Source organism: Balaenoptera acutorostrata, chromosome 1 (assembly GCF_949987535.1).
Source record: "Balaenoptera acutorostrata chromosome 1, mBalAcu1.1, whole genome shotgun sequence".
NCBI classification, from domain to species: domain Eukaryota; kingdom Metazoa; phylum Chordata; class Mammalia; order Artiodactyla; family Balaenopteridae; genus Balaenoptera; species Balaenoptera acutorostrata.
In genome coordinates, this window is record NC_080064.1 from 151,243,787 (window position 1) to 151,267,931 (window position 24,145).

Below are 24,145 nucleotides of genomic sequence, written 5' to 3' on the forward strand. Positions count from 1 at the left end.
AAGCTTTTGCTCATTTTTCACTAGTTTTAAGAGACATCTTAAGAGAAGCAGCAAATCTATGGAAGACTTAGTTCAACAATTGTTTTCTTGATGTCATGATATGGAATCACATTTCCTTTGAGAGGATGTAAAATGATCAACAGAAATACTGATTATAAGCAGTTAATTCTTCTCAATTCCGTAAGTTTCATAGCCTCCATTAATGCGTCCCCACCTTAAAAATTAAATTGCCTTAGTGTATACTAGAATTAGAAAAGACTCCATCCCATCTTTCTTCAGACTGATTTAAGGTGAAAATTACATATCGCCACACTTAAACAATTCAAAGTATGTGTCAAGCACTACTCCCAGAGTATATCACATGTGAAGCCCATTTCAAGATAACAAAGAAAATCCTCCCAGCAACTGGCTTTCTTTAAGTAAGGCACAAGAGTGAAAAAGTTCTCCATACCACTTATTCCTGCCTCTCCTACCCCTTTCAGAAGGAAAGATGTCTAATAGTTACTGAACATCTATTATGTTCCAGACACATAGTCATCTCAATGTTTATGGTCATTTCAATGTTGTCATAGGACATTACATATAGAAGACTATCAATAAAATTTTGTTAAACAAATGAATGAAAAAGTAAATGAATGATTTTTCACCAATATTACACAGTCTGATTACAATACCTTCACGCCTAGAGATGATTCAATTATCTCCTTCTATAACTTAGTGCCTTTCATAATAGTCACATAAAATACATGTCAGAAAATGTGTATAATTATTGTCTTTATCATCTGTGCAGGTGAAATGCATAAAAAAGGAATATAGCATAGAAGTGGCATGGCTGGACTAAAAAGAGAATCTATATTTGGTTTAATTTTATGAAAAATTATCATAACAGTATCCGTGAGGAAAATACAACACAGATATTCTAAGTAATTATAAATCACTGTATAAAATAAAATGAAGCCTATGAACTCTATTGTTTGACAATTACAATTTTGGAAAATGTGTTTCTTAACAGTTTGTAAAAGTATGATACAATGATCTGGTTATTTTTCAAATGAAACACACTTTGAGACCACTAAGAGAAATACAGTATAATCTTCTGAGAAAAAGCAGATATACATTTTTAATACTTCCTAAAAGAGAATAAATAAGCTGAACTTCCATGCAATTTATAACTAGCTCAATGTTTAATTAAGATATAGCTTAAGCTGTAAATTATGTAAAAGTATGTAACTCAAGTAAAAACAAAATAATGATTAAATCCTTGCCCAAGTGCCTAACGACCTGCCAGCACTGAAATAGCAGTAGTTTTTCACTTAGGGTATTTTAGTTTTGTTTGGTTTATTTTAAAATACTCGTAGATATCTACATTTCTTCTGATCAGAATCAAGGTTTTTTTCAATAATCACAGGGATTAAACCAACCCTCTCATTTTATGTTTTTAAACTATGCTGCTGAAGATATTAAAATGTGGTGATACTGATGACAGAGACCATCTAATAAAAAACCAAAAAAAACCTCGAGAATCCTCATCTCTCTTTTGCTATAGAGCAGCTGTGCCTCACACAGATTCACATGAATGAAAATATTTAGACGAGAAACCACCCACTTAGTTTATTTTCCATATGACTTTCCTGTAATTATTTTGTAAACTGTTCACACAACAATACATAAAAACATCTGCAAAAACAGGTAATTAATGTGTCAAGCCAAACTAATGCATTTTTTATGGTGTCCATGCTTCGTCAACTGTAATTATAACTCTTTTTTAAGCAAATGATGATGTGTTTGTTGCAATGTGCAAGTGGTTATTTTAGATGCTCTGTTTACTCTTCATACAATCTGAATATAAAACTCCACAGCTACTTTACCCCACATCAATGCTTTACCTAGCTTTTTGCAGAAGCAGGAAAGTGGTTCTCTTTTCCAGGCTATAATTTCCAGTGAACATTTTTGTCATTAAAACATGAAACTCTCAACATAAAAGTTGACACCAAAATAGCCAACAACTCAGGAAAGATATGCCAGCAGATGATTCATCCAGACTTTCCTCCTTCAGTTGTAACCATGTGGGAAGGCAGAACTTTATGCCCATCGGCTGCAGTACGCTGAGCCTCCTGATCATCAGAAGTTCAGAAGGTTCATTATTTTTTGAATGTATGATATTCATTCCATCTGAACCACCAAACACATATATCTTTGACATGAGACCAACAAATGAAGAATCAAAACCTGCCCAAAGCATACTGCTTCATATTCAATTTATCCTGCTTGAGTTCTAACTACATGAAAGATCATCTTAATTATCATTATTACTATTATTATACATTAACAACATTGCATACCAATAATCATCCTCAGATGGACATTATTCTAGGCCCAAGGTATGTGATCTCTAAAGTTCTGTTTCCAGAGGTAACAAAATCTGAAATTAAGGAAGAAGCACAACCCTATAATATTCTTATAGTGTCTCTTCTCTTTCTAAAAAGGGCAACTTTTAAAACATCTATGGTGAAAACCTGTAGTATTAAAAAACTGTGGTAATAAAGAACTCTTAGGAAACAAGGTTTTTCTGTTTATTTTCACAATCAAAATTTTTAGAGATAATGTAGAATTAGCCCTTCTGGGTCCAAGCTTATATAACTCTTTATTTTGATACAAATATTTCTAAACTGAGTTACTCCATTCTTCCCCTGATTATTAGCTACTGTGATATGCTACAGGTGTCTATTCAGCTGCTAGAATATAGTATAGGTGTTTGTCTATCCCTACCTTGTTCCCAAAAAGAACATGAGAAAAGTATTAGAGTAAATCGCATGACAGTTTCCCAGCTGCCAAGTTTGCATTTTAGGTCAAATGCTAATTCTGGACAATTTGGGGTTGAGTCTAATCAAAACAGAATAGAGTCCTAGTTCCCAGGATGCTGAAATAGGGAAGACAAGACCAAGACAAGGAAAGGAACCAAGACAGAAGCTTATTTACTAAAGCTAGAAATCAAACTCAGGGTCATATTAGCAAGAAATAACACGGAGTTCCCACTACTTATATAGCTACAAATATAAATGTAATAATGCATATAATTAATGTCATTTCAAATGGCTGAATTCTACACCTTGTCAAACTTTCGGGACAAATATACTGATGTCTATGTGGAGTACTGATGTGCCTACAGGAGTCATGTTAAGCCTATTTGACATTTTCACAAGCTGCCTTAATGCATACTGGCTATTTACTGCACATACTTTAAGATTTCACTTATTTATCACCTCCTCCAGAAGCCTTCCCTACAAGCTTTCTCCTTCCCCCAGTCAAGTGCCCATTTATATGTATCTATAGAATTATTCTCATTCAAAAATATTTATAGAGGATTTTCTATGGAAAAGCCACTATACTAGAAGATACAATGATGAATGAGAAAATTCCTTGCATTCAAGGACATTACAAGTAAACAAAGAGATATTCATTCAATAAATAATTGCATAAATAATTATTTCATTGTAAATATGATAAGTACTTGAAGCAAAACAGTGTGCAATGACAACAAGATTCAGGAAATCTATTCTGGTCTGAATAGTGGTTTGGAAAGGCTTCACTGAGGAACTGTCATTGAAACTGAGACCTGATGAACAAGGGGATATCAACTGAAGCAACACAGAAAAGCACTCAAACAGAGCACAGCTTATGTGGACGTTCCAACACAGAAAAGACCTGAGTGCTTGCCAGGGGGTAGAAGGCGGCTACTGTGGCTAAAGAAGAATAACTGAAGAGGAGTGGTTCAAGATGAGCCTGGAGAGGGAGGAAGAAGCCAAATCATTCATAGCCTTGTAGACCATAGTATCTTTGGATTTTATCCTCAAAGCAATGAGTTTAATGCAAGAAACTGGCATGATTAGACTATTTTTAAAAGATCACTCAGACTACTCTACTGGTAGAGATAGAATGGATTAACATCAAGCAAGAGCAGATCAGGAAAAAAATTATAAAGTTGTTAGGAAAGCAACGACAGAAGGTAGGACTTCCAGAATATCAGAGAGAGGAACTGGAGAAAACCTCTTCCCAGACAAAACTGGTCAAAATTATCAAAAACAACAACTCTGGAAACTGACTACAGACATAAAAAAAATTAAGAAATATTTATATAAGAAAAAGTACTGAACTGCAATAGAGAAGCAAGGGTGTTTTAACATGCAGCTACTCCTACCCAGCCCTAGCCCAATGTCGATAGCAGATGTGAGGATCAACAGCCTTCCTGCTGCCAACGTGGGGCTAGTCTGATATCCACTGAAAAAAGTTCCAGGCTATTGAAATCAACAGCAAACAGTGACATCAGACAAGCCAAAAATTTAACAGGAAAATCTGAGAAACAAGATAGTCACAGCGTGCTTTGATAAGCTCCCATATATTCGTGGGGATCTTGAAAGTTATACACATGCACAGAAAAGACCACAGAGGGCCACAGCTATCCTCTCACTCTTGGTGAACAGGAGACCATGCAAAAACAGAAAGTAAAAACCAGGGAAGACTCGTAAACCACCTGAATTTTGAACGCCCTAGCCCACACACAGACACTCTCAGCAAATGGCAGAAGCCTCACTGACTGAGGCAGTTTAAGCATAATCTCTAAAGGATCACTGGCTGACCACAAACAACAACAACAAACAACCCTAGAAAAACAGAGGGGAGGAGGTAGAATCTTACAGTTGCTATAATATATTATCTAAAATATCAAGTTTTCAACAAAAAATATGAGACATGTCAAGAAACAGGAAAAGTATGGCCCATAAACAGAAAAAAGAAGCAGTCAGTAAAAACTGTCTCTGAAGGGACTCATACGTAAATCTTAGTAGACAAACACTTCAAACAATTATTATAAATACGTTCAAAGAACTAAAAGAAACCATGTTTAAGGAATTAAAGAAAGCACAAAGACAATGAATCAACAATACAGATTAACAATGAAAACACGGAAATTGTGAAAAAGAACCAAATAGAAATTCTGGAGTTAAAAAGTACTCAACAGCACACTGAGCTGACAGAAAAAAGAATCAGCAAATTTGAAGATAAATGAGTAGACATCATCCAGTCTGAATAAAACTGAACAATAAAAAAAAAAAGAGGGAGGGTGTGGGGGAAGAACCAAATTCAGACATAAAGCACACTAACATACAAATAATGCAGTCCAAAAAATAAAAGAGGGGGGGAAAACGGAAGAAAGGAATATTTTAAAGAAATAATAGGTAAGGGACTTCCCTGGTGGTCCAGCGGTTAAGACTCTGCGCTCCCAATGCAGGGGGCCCAGGTTCAATCCCTGGTCAGGGAACTAGATTCCACATGCCACAACTAAAACGGCCCACATGCCGCAACTAAAAGATCCTGAACGCCACAACGAAGATCCCACACGTGGCAACGAAGATCCCGCATGCCACAACTAAGACCCAGCACAGCCAAATAAATAAATATAAATATATATTTATATATATACATAAATATTTTTTTAAAAAGAAAGAAATAATAGGTGAAAATTTCCCCAAAATGATCTACATATCTAAGAAGGTCATCAAATACCAAGGATACAACAAACATTAAGAAGGATAAATTTAGAGATTCACACCCAGATATATAATAGTCAAACTGTCAAAAGCCAAAACAGAAAATCTTAAAAGTAGCAAAAGATAAACATTACTTATCACATACTAGGGGATTTCAACAAAATTTAACACCTGACTTATTATCAGAAAAATGAAAACCAAAAGGCAGTGGTATGGCATATTCAATATGCTGAAAAGGAAAAAAAACAGTCAACCAAGAATCCAATATCCAGGAAAACTATCTTTCAACAATAAAGACAAAATAAACATTCTTACGTAAACATTAAGAGAATTTGTTGCTAGTAGACCTGCCTTACAAGAAATACTGAAGAAGGAAAAAAAAAAAAAAACACAAGAAAAAAAGAAAAGGAAATGACACCAGAGAATAACTGAAATCCAAATTTAAAAAATAAATAAATAAAGAGAGTAAGGAAATTACTTAGGTAAAATTTTAAAAAGACAGCATAAATATATTCTTTTCATTTCCTCCCCAAACTGGTTTAAAAGACAAGTAAATTTAATCAATAATTATAAAACTGCATTGTAGGGCTTTTATATAAAGATGTAACATATATGACAATACTAGCAAAAAGTAGAAGGAAAGGAAGGAAGCTATACTGAAGCAAAGTTTCTCTTTATCACTAGAATTAAGGTAGTTTTACTCTGAAGTAGAATGTTTTAAGTTAAACTGTTTATTACTGTAATCTTCAGAAAAACCACTATGGAAAATCATAGTCAAATCAAAGTCAAAATGAGATAGCCTAGGAAAAAAAACAGATAATAAAGGTACCCTAGAAAAATATCTACTTACCACAGAGGAGGTAGTAAAAACAAAGAAGAAATGAGACATATAGAAAACAAGTAGTATGACAGCAGACATAAATCCAATGATATTATTAAATGTATATAGATTAAACATGCCAATCAAAAAGCAGAGGTTATAAGACTCAGGTTTTTTTAAAAAAAAGGATCTAACTACATCCTGTCTACAGGAGACAGACTTTGATTCAGACAACCAGGTTGAAAGTAATAGAATGGAAAAACATATATCATACAAAAAGTAATGAGAGAGGTAGATAGCTATACTAACATCCAACAAAAAGATTTTAAGAAAAAAAAAAAATTTTACTAGAGACAAAAAAGATTGTAATGTTAAAAAGTTAAATTAATCAGTAAGATATAACAGTTATAAAAAAAATTATGCGGCTAATGACGGAGTCCCAAAGTAGATGAAGCAAAAACTGAAAGAAATAAAGGGAGAAACAGACAATTCAACATTAGCCAGAGCTGTCTCAATAACTGCTAAAACAGAAAAAATCAGCATTCATTTTTTAAATATACTTTCACTGGGTACAGAATTCTCAATCGACAGGTTTTTTTTATTTCCATTATGTTAAAGATGTTAATCAGTTGTCTACTTATTCGCATTATTTATGACAGGAAATCTGATGTCACTCTTTTCTTTGTTCTTCAGTTCATGTTTGTTTTATTTTTCCGGCCTGCTTTTAACTTTAAGATTTTTCCTTTATCACTGGTTTTGAGCAATTTGATTATAATATGCCTTAGTGTTGTTTTCATGTTTGTTATGCTTGGGGTTTGTTGGGCTTCTTGGACCAGCAGAATGTTTTAATTGAATTTGGAAAGTTTTTAGGCATTACTGAGTTTTGTTCTGGGATAGTTATGTTTCTTGGAAGCAGTTTCATTTTGGCAGGTCTTACTTCTAAAGTTTGTTAGGGTGGGCCTAGAGCTAACTATTTCTCCACCCTACTGGAGCAAGACTCTTCTGAGTATTCTACCCAATTCCCCATGGTTGAGGTTTTCAAGACTACCTTTTAGGAACAGACACTATTCCCAGCCCTGTGTGAATGCCCAGAATGTTTCCCCTGATCCTTTCAGGGAATCTTTCCATGACTATGGAAAGTTTCTCCACATCCGTGCACTAATCTGTACTCTGCTAAATATTCCAGGGGACACTCTGTAAATCTATATACGGTCATCTCTTCTCTAGATAAAACACTAGAAATCAAGTAATGACCCTGCAAGCTCTAACTGCAAACTCTAGCTTTGGCCTTTGTGGACTCTCAGCTCCATCACTTCAACTCAGAGGTTTTGCCATGATCCATCTGGCTTCCCTGTTCCCTGTCCTTGAGCCTGGAAACTCAACACAGTAAGCTGGACAATCATAAGACTCATCACATATATTTCCTGTACCTCAGAAAACACTGCCCTTTATTACTTAATATCCAGTGTCTTGAAAACCATTGTTACATATACTTTGTCTGGTTTTTTAGTTCCTTCATGAAGGAGAGTAAATATAGTTACCCTGTTACCCATATTGGCCAGTAGTGGGAGTCCTAGTTTTAATGCGGCTAGTGGAAAAATTTAAATGTGTCTTACATTATATTTCTATTATACAGTGTTACTGTAGATAGTCTCCAAAACTATGTAATGCTGAAATCATCTAAGAAAGCAGGGTAAGGAGCTTAAGAAGGTTAACAACCAAGAATCAACAAACTTCAACAGTTAAATGCCAAATGGAAAAGAAGGAGCTGGCAAAGTAGATTAGAAAAGGCAACCTAAGAGAGAAAATGAAGAAAAGTGCGGTGTCACTGGAAAAGTAGAAGAGATTTAGGAAAATCAGAGATTGTATGAAACACAATCACTGCAGAGTGTATAGATGTGAGTTAACCAAGGAACATCAAGGATAAGTAACATTATTGAGGGCCCAGTTAAGATTAGTAACAATGAATTCATTTTGGTTAGCAACCTCTGTAAACCAGAAATATGGGAAATTCATGGATACTCCAAAACAAGTGGATAACTTAATCCATAGCTGGGGATCTGCCAGGTAAAAGTGATGTAAGGTCAAAAAGCAAGGGAGATTAAGGTATCTGCCAAAAGACTTTTTGAAATGATGGCTCATGAAAACTAAGATAAATACAGAAATAGAAACAACTGAGAGGTGCTAGAAAGAAAAAGTGGATAGGTTAGCCATCAAGAGGTACTAATAAAAGTAATTTGAAGACTAGGAAAGTACAAAGTAATGGCATTTTTTAAATTGATTGTTTGCCATTCTCTGCCCTCTAATAACTCATCTTTGCCTCTTCTCATTTTTTATTCCTTCAATTATTGCTTCTTGTTGCTTGGATAAAGATGGGCCTTTTATTAGCACTGCAAGTCAAGGCACTGTTCCCCCTCCAAGTACCAAACCAATCAACTACAACAAAAAATCCAATTTGGGGTACTTTGTTTCTAATCTCTGATCCAGCAAACAAGTTTATCCTTTGAGCTTCCTGATACTTGAGTAACTCTCATTCAAAGGAATAAATCAATGGTCAAAACTGTTTTCTAAAGCACTTGAGTATATGTCATTATGACTGCACAGAGACTAGCCACATTCATAGAGCCTGGACATGTTCTAGAACCAACCCTACAATTCTGAGCTAATCAAAGTGACTCAAAGGAAACCTAGAAGTGTATGTAGGTTTATGGTTTCTCCAGGAATTCTATTCCTCACTGTGGGAAAGAAAAATAGTCAAGACCCAATAAGAGACGAAGAATGACATAGCAGTAGTACCACAGCACACTAGGTCAGCTTTTGAAATATGTCTGAACATCCCTGAGAGCCTAGCACACATAGACCCAGGTATGGGGTAAACTATAATAAATGGTTTGGTACTGCTTATTATACCATTTACCAGGATGAAAATTGCAGAAGATGGTTTGCATCTCTCAGCTAAGTAGCAACATCGTAAGTAGGCTCATAGGTCAAAAATATCAACAAGTTTGACAAAAAATTAGATACCAACAACATCCAGAAACTCTTTTCATCATGATATTCATAATGTATGCAGGAGATTTAAACAGAAACAGGAGAGGGGAGGGATGGAGAGGGGAAGGGAACGGAGAAGAAGGGATGGGCAGAGAGGAGAGGAGGTCTCATTGTTCAATTTTATATTTTTATAGAAAAACACTGTATATTCACTATCACAGTACCTGGTACATACAAGTAGTAAAAGCTTGTTGAATGGTCAACTGAATGATAGATGGTTGACTGAGCAAAGAAATAAATGGGTAGAAGGAAAAAGAATAAACATGCAAAGTATTAAAGACACAAGTCTTCTCCAGGAAACTGGAGAAGACTTGTGTTTCCATTTTAAAAAGCTAATTTAATTATGTGTGTGAAGTAGCATGGCAGAGTGGAAAGAAGGCAAAATTTGAACTCAGACCTAGATTTAAAGCCTGGCTGAAACTTTTACTGGTTTGTGTTGCTGAGCAAATTGCTTACTTTATATAAGTCTTAGTCTTCTCCACCTGTAAAATGGGGATTCCAGTATCCACCTTACAAACACAATAAACCAGCAATGTTGGCACCTAGAACAAACTGAACAAAACCAGCTCTCAAATCAACTCTGTAATTCATAATGTAGCCCACAGATGGGTGTTACTAACAATGCTCGCCATCTGGTAGCTTCCTGTTTTAAATAATTATTCTTGCTAACTAGGTGCCAAGCTTTTAGAATCATTATATTAAATGTCTGCACCCTCTAAGTTTTGGTGTCCTTAGACAAAGCCCAGCATGACCAGCCATAGCTCAGCTTATAGGTTTGCTCTGAGGATTAAAAATAACGTTAAGAAAAACCCCTTGTACAGTGACAGGCATGTATTAAATAATAAATTATTGTTATTTAAATATTTTGTTAATACCTTTATGTCATCCATTTGCCACTCTACATTATCACAATTATTCCAATAAGCCCACACTAAGAATACAGATTAGTCATATCAGCCACTTGCAGAATATATAAATAAGACAGAAATGAAAGGTTATGTACTGAAACATTCTCTTCAAAGATTCAAGTTGATTCCTTCAATCTTGACTTTTGGATTTTCCCTCTTAAATCCATAAAAATCTCTTCTGGACTGAGAAGAGTAGAGGGCACCTTAATTTCAAGAGCCATTTCTAGACTGAGGAAATAAGTGTCAGATTCAAAAGGAGAATTCAAAGTTACCACTATCAGGGTATGCTTTTTCTCTGCTGGATGGACAAATAGAACTGCTGCTACTGTGTTTTGCATCTAACCTCAGCTGTGCAAACACGAATTAAGTAAGAAAAACATCAAGCCATCTTTATCAGATCTCCAAACAACCTAGATAAATTCCTTTAAATGAATAGTTTAGTTAGGATGAATAGTTAGTATGCAGAATAAAAAAATTTGCAAACTCTTAAGAACCCCTTTACAAAGCACTTCTACTTAGCTCTGAAAGATTATTTCTCTGGATTATCAGATATCCAGAAATAGTTATTTTATTAGAAAGCATGCCAATCCAATCTAAGGTCACAGGTAACAATTCTCACAGCAAGAGTTAAATCAAAATGACTCATAGGTATAACTGGTTATAGTGATGTCTCAATAACAGTTTCTCCAAGGACATCTCTTCTGCTCCTAAATGTCAAGTTAGCTCACAAGCTGGAGCCCCCAATTTCCCCACAAATTAAAGAATAAAGTCCATTATACTCAACATCACTCAACAGTGATACGCTGAAACATTCTCCTCTAAGATCAGGAACAAGACAAGGATGCCCACTTTTGCCACTCTACTCAACATAGTACTGGAAGTCCTAGCCAGAGCAATTATGCAAGAAAAAGGGAAGAAAAAAAAAAAAAGGCATCCAAATCAAAAGGAAGAAGTAAAACTCTCTCTTTTTGTAGATGACATGATATTAGATAGAGAAAATCCCAAAGACTCCCCCAAAAACTGTTAAACTAATAAATGAATTCAGTAAACGTACAGGATACAAAATCAATATACAAAACTCAGTGTTTCTACGCACTAACAACAAATTATTAGAAAGAGAAATTAAGAGAACAATCCCACTTATAAACGTATAAAAAAGAATAAAATACCTAGGAATAAATTCAACCAGGAAGGTGAAAGATCAGTACACTAAAACCTACAAATAACTGATGAAAGTAATTGAAGAGAAAAACAAAAGATATTCCATGCTCATGGATTGGGAGAATTAATATTGTTAAAATATCCATACTACTCAAAGTGATCCACTGATTGAAAGCAATCCCTATCAAAATTCCAATGGCATTTTTCACAGAAGTAGAAAAAAATTCTAAAATTTGTATGGAACCTCAAAAGACCCTGAGTAGGCAAAGCAATCTTTATTAATCTTAATTTCAAACTATATTACAAAGCTATAGTAATCAAAACAGTATGGTAAGCCAAAGCAATCTTGAGAAAGAAAAACGGAGCTGGAGGAATCAGGCTCCCTGACTTCAAACTATACTACAAAGCTACAGTAATCAAGACAGTATGGTACTGGCACAAAAACAGAAATATAGATCAGTGGAATAGGATAGAAAGCCCAGAGACAAACCCACACACATATGATCACCTAATTTATTACAAAGGAGGCAAGAATATACAATGGAGATTAAGACAGCCTCTTCAATAAGTGGTGCTGGGAAAACTGGACAGCTACATGTAAAAGAATGAAATGAGAACACTCCCTAACACCATACACAAAAATAAACAAAATGGATTAAAGACCTAAATGTAAGGCCAGACACTATCAAACTCTTAGAGGAAAACATAGGCAAAACACTCTATGACATACATCACAGCAAGATCCTTTTTGACCCAGCTCCCAGAGAAATGGAAATAAAAACACAAATAAACAAATGGGACCTAATGAAACTTAAAAGCTTTTGCACAGCAAAGGAAACCACAAACAAGACCAAAAGACAACCATCAGAATGGGAGAAAATATTTGCAAATGAAGCAGCTGACAAAGGATTAATCTCCAAGATTTACAAGCAGCTCATGCAGCTCAATAACAAAAAAACGAACAACCCGATCCAAAAATGGGCAGAAGACCTAAATAGACATTTCTCCAAAGAAGATATACAGATTGCCAACAGACACATAAAAAAATGCTCAACATCATTAATCATTAGAGAAATGCAAATCAAAACTACGATGAGATATCATCTCACACCGGTCAGAATGGCCATCATCAAAAAATCTACGAACAACAAATGCTGGAGAGGGTGTGGAGAAAAGGGAACACTCTTGCACTGTTGGTGGGAATGTAAATTGATATAGCCACTATGGAGAACAGTATGGAGGTTCCTTAAAAAACTAAAAATAGAAATAGCATACAACCCAGCAATCCCACTACTGGGCGTATACCCTGAGAAAACCATAATTCAAAAAAGAGCCATGTACCACAATGTCCATTGCAGCTCTATTTACAACAGCCAGGACACGGAAGCAACCTAAGTGTCCATCAACAGATGAATGGATAAAGAAAATGTGGCACATATATACAATGGAATATTACTCAGCCATAAAAAGAAACGAAACTGAGTTATTTGTAGTGAGGTGGATAGACCTAGAGTCTGTCATACAGAGTGAAGTGAGAAAGAGAAAAACAAATACTGTATGCTAACACATATATATGGAATCTAAAAAAAAAAAATGGTTATGAAGAACCTAGGGGCAGGACGGAAATAATGATGCAGATGTAGAGAATGGACTTGAGGACACAGGGAGGGGGAGGGGGAAGGGTAAGATGGGATGAAGTAAGAGAGTGGCATGGACTAATATATACTACCAAATGTAAAATAGATAGCTAGTGGGAAGCAGTCGCATAGCACAGGGAGATCAGCTCGGTGCCTTGCGACCACCTATAGGGGTGGGATAGGGAGGGTGGGAGGGAGACACAATAGTGAGGAGATATGGGGATACATGTATATGTATAGCTGATTCACTCTGTTATAAAGCAGAAACTAACACACCATCGTAAAGCAATTAAACTCCAATAGAGATGTTAAAAAAAAAAACAGTATGGTATTGGCATTAAAAAGACACAAATATCAATGGAACAGAATAGAGAGCCCAGAAATAAACCCATGCATGTACAGTTAACTAATTTTTGACATAGGAACCAAGAATATTAAATAGGGAAAGGATAGGCACAATAAATGGTCCTGGGAAAACTGGGCATCCACTTGCAAAGGAGTAAAACTGGACTCCTATCTTACACCATACACAAAAATCAACTCAAAATGGATTACAGACCCGAATGTAAGACTTGAGACCATAGAACTCCTAGCAGAAAACATAGAGGGTAAGCTCCTTGACATCAGTCTTGGCAATAATTTTTTGGATTTGAAACCAAAAGCAAAGGCAACAAAAGCAAAAATAAACAAGTGGGACTACATCAAACTAAAAAGCTTCTTCTGCACAGCAAAGAAAACCATCAACAAAATGAAAAGGCAGCCTACCAAATGGGAGAAATATTTGCAAATTATATATCTGATAAGAAGTTAATATCCAAAATACACACAAAATTCTCACAACTCAATAGAGGAAAAAAAATTAATCAGATTTAAAAATGGTCAGAGGAAGTGAACAGACATTTTCCCAAAGAAGAGATACAAATGCTTAAAAGGTATATGAAAAGGTACTTAACAGCACTCATCATAAGGGAAACCCAAATCAAAACCACAATGAGATATCACCTCACACCTGTCAGAATGGTTACCATCAAAAGGACAACAAATAAATGTTATCAAGGATATGGAGAAAAGTGAACTCTTGTGCACTGTTGGTGGGAATGTAGATTGGTGCAGCCACTATGGAAAACAATATGGAGGTTCCTCAAAATATTAAAAATAGAAGTACCACATGATTGAGCAATTCCACTTCCAGGTATACATCCGAAAGAAACAAAATCACTACCTCAAAGATACATTTGACCTCCATGTTCGCTGCAGCATTATTTACAATAGCCAAGACATGAATCAACCTAAGTGTCCATCAACAGATGAACAGATAAAGAAAATGTGGTGTATATATACAACGGAATATTATTCAACCATAAAAAAAAAAAGAAAGAAATTTTTCAGGGTACTATGCTAAGTGAAGTGAGTCAGAGAAAGACAAATACCATATGATCTCACTTATATGTGGAATCTAAAAAGAACCAAACTCATAGAAACAGAGAACAGACTGGTGGTTGCCACAGGCAAGGGGTGAAGGTGATCAAAAAATACAAACTTCCATTTATAAGATTAGTAAATCCAGGGGATGTGACATACAACATGGTGACTATAGTTAACAACTGTATTGTATATTTGAAAGTTGCTAACGGAATAGATCTTAAAAGTTCTCATCACCAGAAAAAAAAAATTTACAACTATGTGAGGTAATGTATGTTAACTAAACTTACTGCAGTAATCACTTCACAATATATACATATATCAAGTCATTATGTTGTACACCTTTAATACAATGTCATATGTCAATTATATCTCAGTAGAACTGGAGAAAACATTTTTTTAAAAATAATGTCCATGGGGGCTTCCCTGGTGGCGCAGTGGTTGAGAATCTGCCTGCCAATGCAGGGGACACGGGTTCGAGCCCTGGTCTGGGAAGATCCCACATGCCGTGGAGCAACTAGGCCCGTGAGCCACAATTACTGAGCCTGTGCGTCTGGAGCCTGTGCTCCACAACAAGAGAGGCCACGATAATGAGAGGCCCGCGCACCACGATGAAGAGTGGCCCCCACTTGCCGCAACTAGAGAAAGCCCTCGCACAGAAACGAAGTCCCAACACAGCCATAAATAAATAAAGAAATAATTTTTAAAAAATAATAATAATGTCCATGTGTGGTGACTGGTATACTTTTAAAAAGAATCCACAGACTAGAAGCACTGCCCTGACATTACATTTAACAACTAGTTAAATGTATAACCATGGGCCTCAAACAGAAGTTATTTTACATTTTGGTTAAAATTAGAATCCTGTGATTGTGGTTCCCACAGTTCGTATGAATAAAATTGAACACGTTATGAATAAACAATAGAAGGTTACAAGCAATTAGTTGATTATAACTTTTTAGATTTGATGGCATATTAACCACAAAAACTAATCCAGGCAGAACTGGAGATTGTGCTTTCAGAGAGACAAGCGTAAGTTAAATAGGACAAATATGTTTAAATAGTAACACTCCTTAAGCTAGAGGTTTAGTAGGTTTGGTATCAAGTTCCAGTGGAGAAATAATTCACCACCATAATCACAAAGTAACTAACTAAATTATGTACTTTTTTTGTTATTGGCTGACATGCATCCCTAATTCTCATTTTGAAGCAAAGATTTTTATTTTTCTGGTGCCATCAAGTGGTAACATTATGAAGTGTTCTAAGGTTAAATGCAAGTAACTTTTAGACAGAAAAGTATCACACTGATGTGTTTTATATCAATATATATCAATTTTGTGTTTCAGCACAAAATTATATAGAAAGAAAAGGGCAAAATATCAGAGCCAACTGTTTGGAACTCATCCCCATTTTAAACTCCCAACCCCAAATGAAATTTAAGACAAAGAAGAAAAATGAGTAGATCATTAAGACCAAAATGCTCCACTAGCAGACAAAAAAAAACGCAAAAGACTATGAAACTATTTGAAAAACAAAAATTTATATCAAAATGATATATCAATCAAACCATAAGAGATGCTCCCTCCTGAAGTTCCATTAATGTGGCAGTAAAAAAAATATATATTTTTTTAAGGCAAAACCCTGTAAGAACAAAGAGACTGAGAGAGAAAATAGCAGCAACAAAATTTTAGAAGCTAAAAAGTAGATGGATGAGTGGTTATTGACTTGGGCAACTCAAGGAAGCTGCTTGACTTACACAGCACTTTAACTCTGTCCAAAATTTCAGGAACTAGTGGTTTTAGGTAGCTGTGGAAGTTGAGTGTGAAGGCTAAAAACAAGAGAATTCATCAAAATCCTGGTTAAGAAGTAATTAGGACACTACTACACACACTCCCTCTTCCACTCTATACAGTCAAGTATTCATCTTTAAACTACATTAGAAGACGGAAAGTTTATACTCTAGGAAGAGTAAACAGAAGTCTTCTAGACTATAGGACACCAGGCATAGTGAGGGTGGGAGTACTGTAGTAAAAAAGTATTAGTAATCCAGGAGACTGTGGTAATCTAAATGGTACTAACAAGTCAAAGACTACAAAACAACAATGACAATGATGATTTTTTGGACAGAAAACCACTGGAAGAAGGTCCTATCAACTTTTGATTACTGTGTCCAGAAAGTCAGGTAACGAATTGAAGTATGCTTCAATCTGCTTCCATAAAGAAAAGGCAAATGATAAAAATTGACGCTTAAAAAATAAGTAAATAAAATGCTAAGTTCTACTTACAGACATTCAGCAACATTCAGCTCTACATGTCCCATATCACCCACATTAATTAGCTGAGAATTTATCACAACTAACAAAAACAGAATAGTAGGCAAATCCAAGAACCCTTTACACTCTCAGTTTAAAAGCTCATTTCATCTTGTCTCTTCACGCCGAGAGTAGATGTACTAAAGAATCTCTGTGAATACTCCTGAGATAGGTGAAGGCTGGTGAACATGTCAGAAAAAAACATTATTATTCATACAAAAGACTTAGAGCCTTCATTTTTTTTAATTGTTTTTGCTGATTAATTGATCAAAGCAGAACTTAACTATCTCTGATACTGTCCTCCATTTCATGTAACTAAAAGTGTATGTCCATATTTAAGTCATTTAATCTCCAGTAATTTCTCCTTTTCAGTCTTGTTTTTACATAGGATTATACACAAGCAACAGTTATACATCACATACTTTTTCTTCCCCAGATACCAACACACGAACATGCCAAAATACATTAATACAGATAAAATTGTACCTTGAACACCTTCTAGGAGTAAGTCAACTCCCTTCCTATAAAAATCAGAAGCAGCTTCATAGTCATTTTCTTCTTCCTTTTTTAAAGCCAGCTTTATTAATTCTCCTGCTTTCTCCAAATAATCTCTCTTGCCAAGCTTGGATTTTAAACTGCCAGGAAAGAGGCCACGACTTTCCCGTTCTTCTTCTGTTTTACTCTGTTCACTGTCAGAAGCAACAGCCCCTAGTGCTGAAGAATCCGAAGAAAGACTGAGACCAAAAGTTCTAATGGGAGAATTTTGATTGGAAGCCATTCCATCATCCAACTCAGCAAGAGAATCCACATCAACAGTAAGAGATATTAGATCACTGTCACTGGAGAAGCCTAGAAATATGATCACAATAGTAAACAGATATTAAACTGAGAATCAGCCAAAAGAATACAAATCATACTGCCTATTCATTTTTTCATACTACCCATGTCAATCAGGAAGGGTGTAATTTACTGATGGAAGTCAGTGTCTAGCAATTTGTTTCAGCTTAGTTCATTCATTTTTTTTAAATATCTTTATTGGAATATAATTTCTTTACAATGTTGTGTTAGTTTCTGCTGTATAACAAAGTGAATCAGCTATACATATACATATATCCCCATATCCCCTCCCTCTTGCGTCTTCCTCCCACCTTCCCTATCCCACCCCTCTAGGTGGTCACAGCACCGAGCTGATCTCCCTGGGCTATGCGGCTGCTTCCCACTAGCTCTCTATTTTACATTTGGTAGTGTATATATGTCCATGACACTCTCTCACTTCGTCCCAGCTTACCCTTCCCCCTCCCTGTGTCCTCAAGTCCGTTCTCTACATCCACGTCTTTATTCCTGTCCTGCCCCTAGGTTCATCAGAACCATTTTTTGTTTTAGATTCCAAATATATGTGTTACTATACGATATTTGTTTTTCTCTTTCTTAGTTCATTCATTTTTGCGCTGTCTCCCTACAGCTCTAGAAGACAGTCTCCTTGCCTTAATCATCAAACTAAAACTGAGACAAGTCTTTATCTAGCCTTGTTGTCAAAAAGAGCCCTTACCACAAGATCTTGTAAACTATTTATAGAAGGCTGATGCTTGTATACACAGCTGCTGTGAACAACAGCATTATGATAAAAGGAAGAGTAGAGCTTTAGAGTAAGACAAAAAAGAAGTGCCTGAATCCCCGCTCTTTAAAACTTACTGTGTGACCAACAGCGAGTTACTTAATAATATAACTTATCATGCAGGGCTTTAAATGAGGAAAAGAGTTAATGGGTATAACAGGCTATCATTAAATTATAACTATTATAGCAATTACATAATAATTATTTTACAATAATATAATGTATCCTCAGAGGTGTGCTTTTAAGTAACCATCCATATCTGGAAAATGTATGCCACTTACGGTTTTTTTTAACTGAAGTATTTTGAAATTTACATTTCAGCCTCTTCCACAAGCTTTTGGAGGAATCTTTGGTCTGCATTTGCATCTTAGTTTTCTGACATAAAGTGAATAATGGGTGCTACTGAAACATTTAAGCAATGAAAATTACTTCTTCCATTTCATATAACTGACTTCATGGTAAGTGAAGTCATTCTTAAAAATGATTAATAACCTCAAACAGCTTTTGTTTATATGGATTGTATCTGTAAATATTTACCAATCTTGATATTTTAAAAACAGACTGAATTTTTTTTAACACTAAAGCCCATTACGTGTTAACGTACTGTTTTTTCCTTTTTTTTTTTTTTGTTCATTCATTCTCCTGTTACAGGACCTTTTTATCATTTCAAGTTTGTTTTTTTTTTTAATTTATTTTTGGTTGTGTTGGGTCTTCGTTGCTGCACACTGGCTTTCTCTAGTTGCGCCAAGCAGCGGCTACTCTTCGTTGCGGTTCACGGGCTTCTCATTGAGGTGGCTTCTCTTGTTGCGGAGCACGGGCTCTAGGCACCCAGGCTTCAGCAGTTGTGGCACGCAGGCTCAGTAGTTGTGGCTCGCGGGCTCTAGAGCACAGGCTCAGTAGTTGTGGCGCACGGGCTTAGCTGCTCCGTATCCTGTGGGATCTTCCCGACCAGGGCTCGAACTCGTGTCCCCTGCACTGGCAGGTGGATTATCTTAACCACTGTGCCACCAGGGAAGTCCCAACATAATTTTTATAAAAATAACTAAGAAGTGCCATTGTGTTACATTTTTGCAAATCTTGTTAACAGAAGATGGCTGCAGTCTCATGACTAATTCTGCACTCAGTCTGTTGTCAGATGTTTTTCTGGTTGGAAAATTTGAAGAAAATGTCACATGGGTAAGTAACTGAAAATGGGGTGAATATTTTAATAGCCTTTTCAAATAATTGTGGCTATTGCTTTTTTGATACTACCAGAAAACTTAACAAACAGTAGTTTCTTAAAGGTTAGTTTACATGTGGAATATAAATTTCTATCAATGTAATTTCTGTTTCTGTTACATTCAAATCCATGGGTCTGTCTTACACACTGAATGGATCTTTTACCATGCATGAGTTTGTAACATCCCACCCTGGTCATTTTGAAAATATTAGTTCCCTGAGTTACAAAGATCCTCCAAATGGTGACAAATTTCATTATTACAATATCTCCAAGAAAATCATATTTGCTACTTACCACCACCAACATCATCAGAAAATTCTTTAAGTATTGAAACTGTCAGGCTCAAAGTGGCTGATACAGGTTCTCCAAAATTCTAATTTGGTACTGAAAACTAGAATTTTATCAGTATTTGGCAACAAATACTGTTAGCTGTTTTGCTCAAAGTGGCTGATACAGGTTCTCCAAAATTCTAATTTGGGACTGAAAACTAGAATTTTATCAGTATTTGGCAACAAATACTGTTAGCTGTTTTCCTTGAAGTGTCAGCTCACTTCATTCATTTTCAAAAAAAACCATTTGCTAAATACCCAAGTCTGAATAATGATAGTTTGTATGTCAATCATTCTTTCAAACAAAAATGGGGTCCCCGGGAAAAAGTAGCTAGTTTATGGCTCAAACAATTGCACAAGTGCTTTTTCTCAAGGCAACCATGGTAGTTCAGTATGCAAAGTGTTTTATGTATACTTCCATGTCATCACACAGAATACCAAGAAGACATGTACCCAAGGGTTGAGATTTAATAAAATTAACAGTTTTTACTGCTTTATCAAGGCTTTAATTCCTAGGTGAAACTACCATTGGTATTACTGCAAGTATGTGCAACAATTACTGTTACAGTCTCGTATCACTGTCTTGATTCATGCTCAAGTACATCAGTTTTATCCACCATTGCTTTTGGATCATCAAATGTCAGCAGAGTGGAAACAGCAAATAATTTCCTAGATAATTATGAAAATAGTTTCTGCCTTGGGCATCCCCTGAAAAACATCAGGAATACCCAGGGGTCTGAAGACCATACTTTGAGAGCCACTGATTTATATCATTAAATAAGATTGACAATAGGGTTAGGCAAAACTCAGGTCTGGGAACAACTATGAGATCTGCATCTCCACTGAATACTGACTGCCAAGTTTCTCATAAAGGAAAATATATTAAGAAGAAAATGATCTCCCCAGGATGATATACTAAGTCAAAATTAAAGGTGGATTTGAGTGTACAATTCTAGATCAGGGACCAGCAAACTTTTTTTCTGAGGGCCACAGGGTGACTATTTTAGGCTTTGTGGGCCATATGACCTCAGTCACAACTAATCAACACTGCTGTTGTAGCATAAAAGCAGCCACAGACAATGCCGACGTGAAAAGTGTGCCTGTGTTCCAATAAAACTTCTTACATGGATGTTGAAATCTGAATTCCATATAATTTTCACATGCCACAAAATAGTATTCTTTTGAATTCTGTCAACCATTTAAAAATGTAAAAACCATTCTTAGCTTGTAGGTCATATAAAAACAGGTGGCAGGCCAGACTTGGACCATGGGCCACAGTTTGTCAACCCCTATTACAGACTCAAATTGCTTACTTCATACGGAATAAAGTAAGTTAGGGTAAAAACATTTACTGGCAGCTAAGCTCAAATTTCAAATCAGCTTTAGACACGACTTTGGCACTCTGTCAATATATCCTGTTTTCAGGGATTTTTTGGGTTTTTTTAATCCTTAGAATGCTCATAAAGTACTAATTTTGTTCCCTAAAAGCAACAGATTTCATTAAATCCACAATATCAGATGAAATTCACTGGACCTAGTGGAAATCTTTTCAATTCTCTGACATTTCAACTGTATAGACAGCACTTAAAATCAAAATCTCTTTATAGCAATCTACAAAATTATTTATCCACTGCTCTGAGCAATATATAAACTTTACAAGAGATTTTTTAAAATAATTTTTAAATATTTTAGATATTCAATACAAATTTATTTCCTTAAATAATTATCATTATATAACCTGGTCCATTGAAATTAATAAACAGACAAAGAAAAAAAAATGTTGTTTACACAGCTAATCACAAAACAAAGGAAATGTTATAGATCTTTTGTCTGCTCTCTGATGTCTTGTCACTATAACCTCCACATCATCTATCACATTGCACTGTTTCATGCTTTTCCTGATTTTCCTTCCTAACAAGAACAACAATACCACAAAGGGTAAGAGGGTAAAGTTATGTGTATTCAGTTTCTTGGCTTTTGACCATAAACATCTAGTCACATAGTCATATTTCCTCTTACTTTTCCAACCTTATTTTATTAGCAAAGGAAATTATGATTAAATGAAATTAGATCAGAAAAGTAAGACCATCAAAACACCTAGGGAGAAAGTCAGATAGTAAAATAAAGTAAAAAAATATTCTATACATGTTGTTTCCTTTTCAAATTCTACCTAATTCTAAATGAGTGCTTTGTTTTTTTAATAGATCTTTATTGGAGTATAATTGCTTCACAATGCTCTGTTCGTTTCTGTTGTACAACAAAGTGAATCAGCCATATGCATACATATATCCCCATATCCCCTCCCCCTTGAGCCTCCCTCCCACCCTCCTTATCCCACCCCTCTAGGTGGTCACAAAGCACCGAGCTGATCTCCCTGTGCTATGCAGCTGCTTCCCACTAGCTATCTATTTTACATTTGGTAGTGTATATATGTCACTGCTACTCTCACTTCGCCCCAGCTTCCCCCTCCCCACCCCGTGTCCTCAAGTCAATGCTCTACGTCTATATCTTTATTCCTGCCCTGCCACTAGGTTCATCAGTAACATTTTTTTTTTTTACATTGCATATATGTGCGTTAGCATACGGTATTTGTTTTTCTCTTTCTGACTTACTTCACTCTGTATGACAGACTCTAGGGCCATCCACCTATAAAGGAGGAATGTTTCAAAATAAGCAAACATAAAAACCAGCAGGTTAGGAAGAGGAAATTTTTTAGCCTAAGCAGGAGAAGCAAAAGGAAACAAAAAGACTTGTTCTGGTTTAACCTTTTTGGAGGACAACTTGGCAATGCATACCAGATGCAAAACATGCTGGTATCTTTGGCCCAGAAATTCAGCAATTTATACCAGAAATAAACAGAGACATGAAAAAAAGATCCATACATAAGAATATCCATCGCAAAAATTAGTGCAATTGGAAATAACAAATTCCTAATGATAGGAGATTATGGCACAGCCTTATGATAAAATATTATACAGTTATTAAAGATTATGTCATAGAAGAATATTTAATGCTAAAGCATTCATGCTCTATTAATCAAAAACAACAAACTGCGAAGCAGTATATATATACACTATAATTCTAGTTTAAAACCACAAACACAGAAAAAAAGTCTAGGAAGGTACACTAAACATTAACAGTACTTTTCTCTGTATGCTGGGACTGCAGGTGACTCTTTATCATATTTGCTGTATGTGTATGACAAGTTCTTAAGGCTCTGTATGTGAAGGACATCAAAGAAGATATAGCAAGAGCTAAAACTGGGAATTTGTTTGTAAATAAAGATATGTTATACAGACATAATTTATAAAATGTAGGCCTGTGTGAATCATGGCCAGCAGCCAGTGCCAAGAAACACCTAACTTAAGAGAGAAGACAGACATGATTATAAAGACAGATCTGTATAAAGCAGACTAATCCCTGACACTTCTTCCTTGCTTATTTTCTTCCTTTAATTCTCCTCTTAAGATGTACCCTAATATACCTGAAAAACCTAACCTTATCATATTTCCTCAACCATACACTGCAACTAATCTAGTATTATCTGATATGTTTCTCTTCCATATTGAAGCAATTTCTACCTTCCCTTCCTCTCAATGAAGGGAATTCCCCAACCAGCTCAAGAAGAACACTCCCCGTCTACCACCTCAGCAATGAATATAAAAATATAGATAGAGGTATGCAAATACTCAGTACCTAGTTTATTCATCTTATATCCTTAATAAATCTACTTAATACAGTGCTTGCTCAACTCCTTGAAATCACAGTCCTGTCATTTAATCTGTTTTTTTACAAAGCTACACATATAAATATCACATGAAATGGACACTAGCTCCCTGAAACCCAGAAAGTTAACAAGTAAGATAGAGAGCTGCAAGCAAGAAAGAGGTTCTCAGTTAAGGTGAGTAGGAAGAACACTGTGGATAAGGCAGGGCAACAACTGACAATACAGAGACTATTTGTCAAAAGTTAAACCAACTTGAAGTCAATCCATGTTTAAAGGGGCCCTCTGGGCCATCATGAGAGTAAAAGGTGCATCCTTTACCAACACCATCAAGTCAAAAACCTAAGCCTTTTTTGGAAAGGGTGGGGGGTGGAGGGGAGTCAAAGGTTCTATGAAAGCGT

At 35.6% G+C, this 24,145-nt stretch overlaps 1 protein-coding gene across 2 annotated transcripts in view; it reads right to left on the reverse strand.

The window, feature by feature from the left end:
- Positions 1 to 24,145, reverse strand: part of RPS6KC1 (ribosomal protein S6 kinase C1) — a 204,392-nt gene that overhangs the window by 100,689 nt on the left and 79,558 nt on the right. The window contains exon 6 of one of the 2 annotated variants that reach the window (XM_007175582.3): positions 17,344 to 17,706. The exons of the other annotated variant lie outside the window; for it this stretch is intronic. Within the exon in view, the coding sequence (XP_007175644.2) occupies positions 17,344 to 17,706 (363 nt within the window). The remainder of the gene's footprint in view (positions 1 to 17,343; positions 17,707 to 24,145) is intronic. 2 annotated transcript variants of the gene reach the window in all.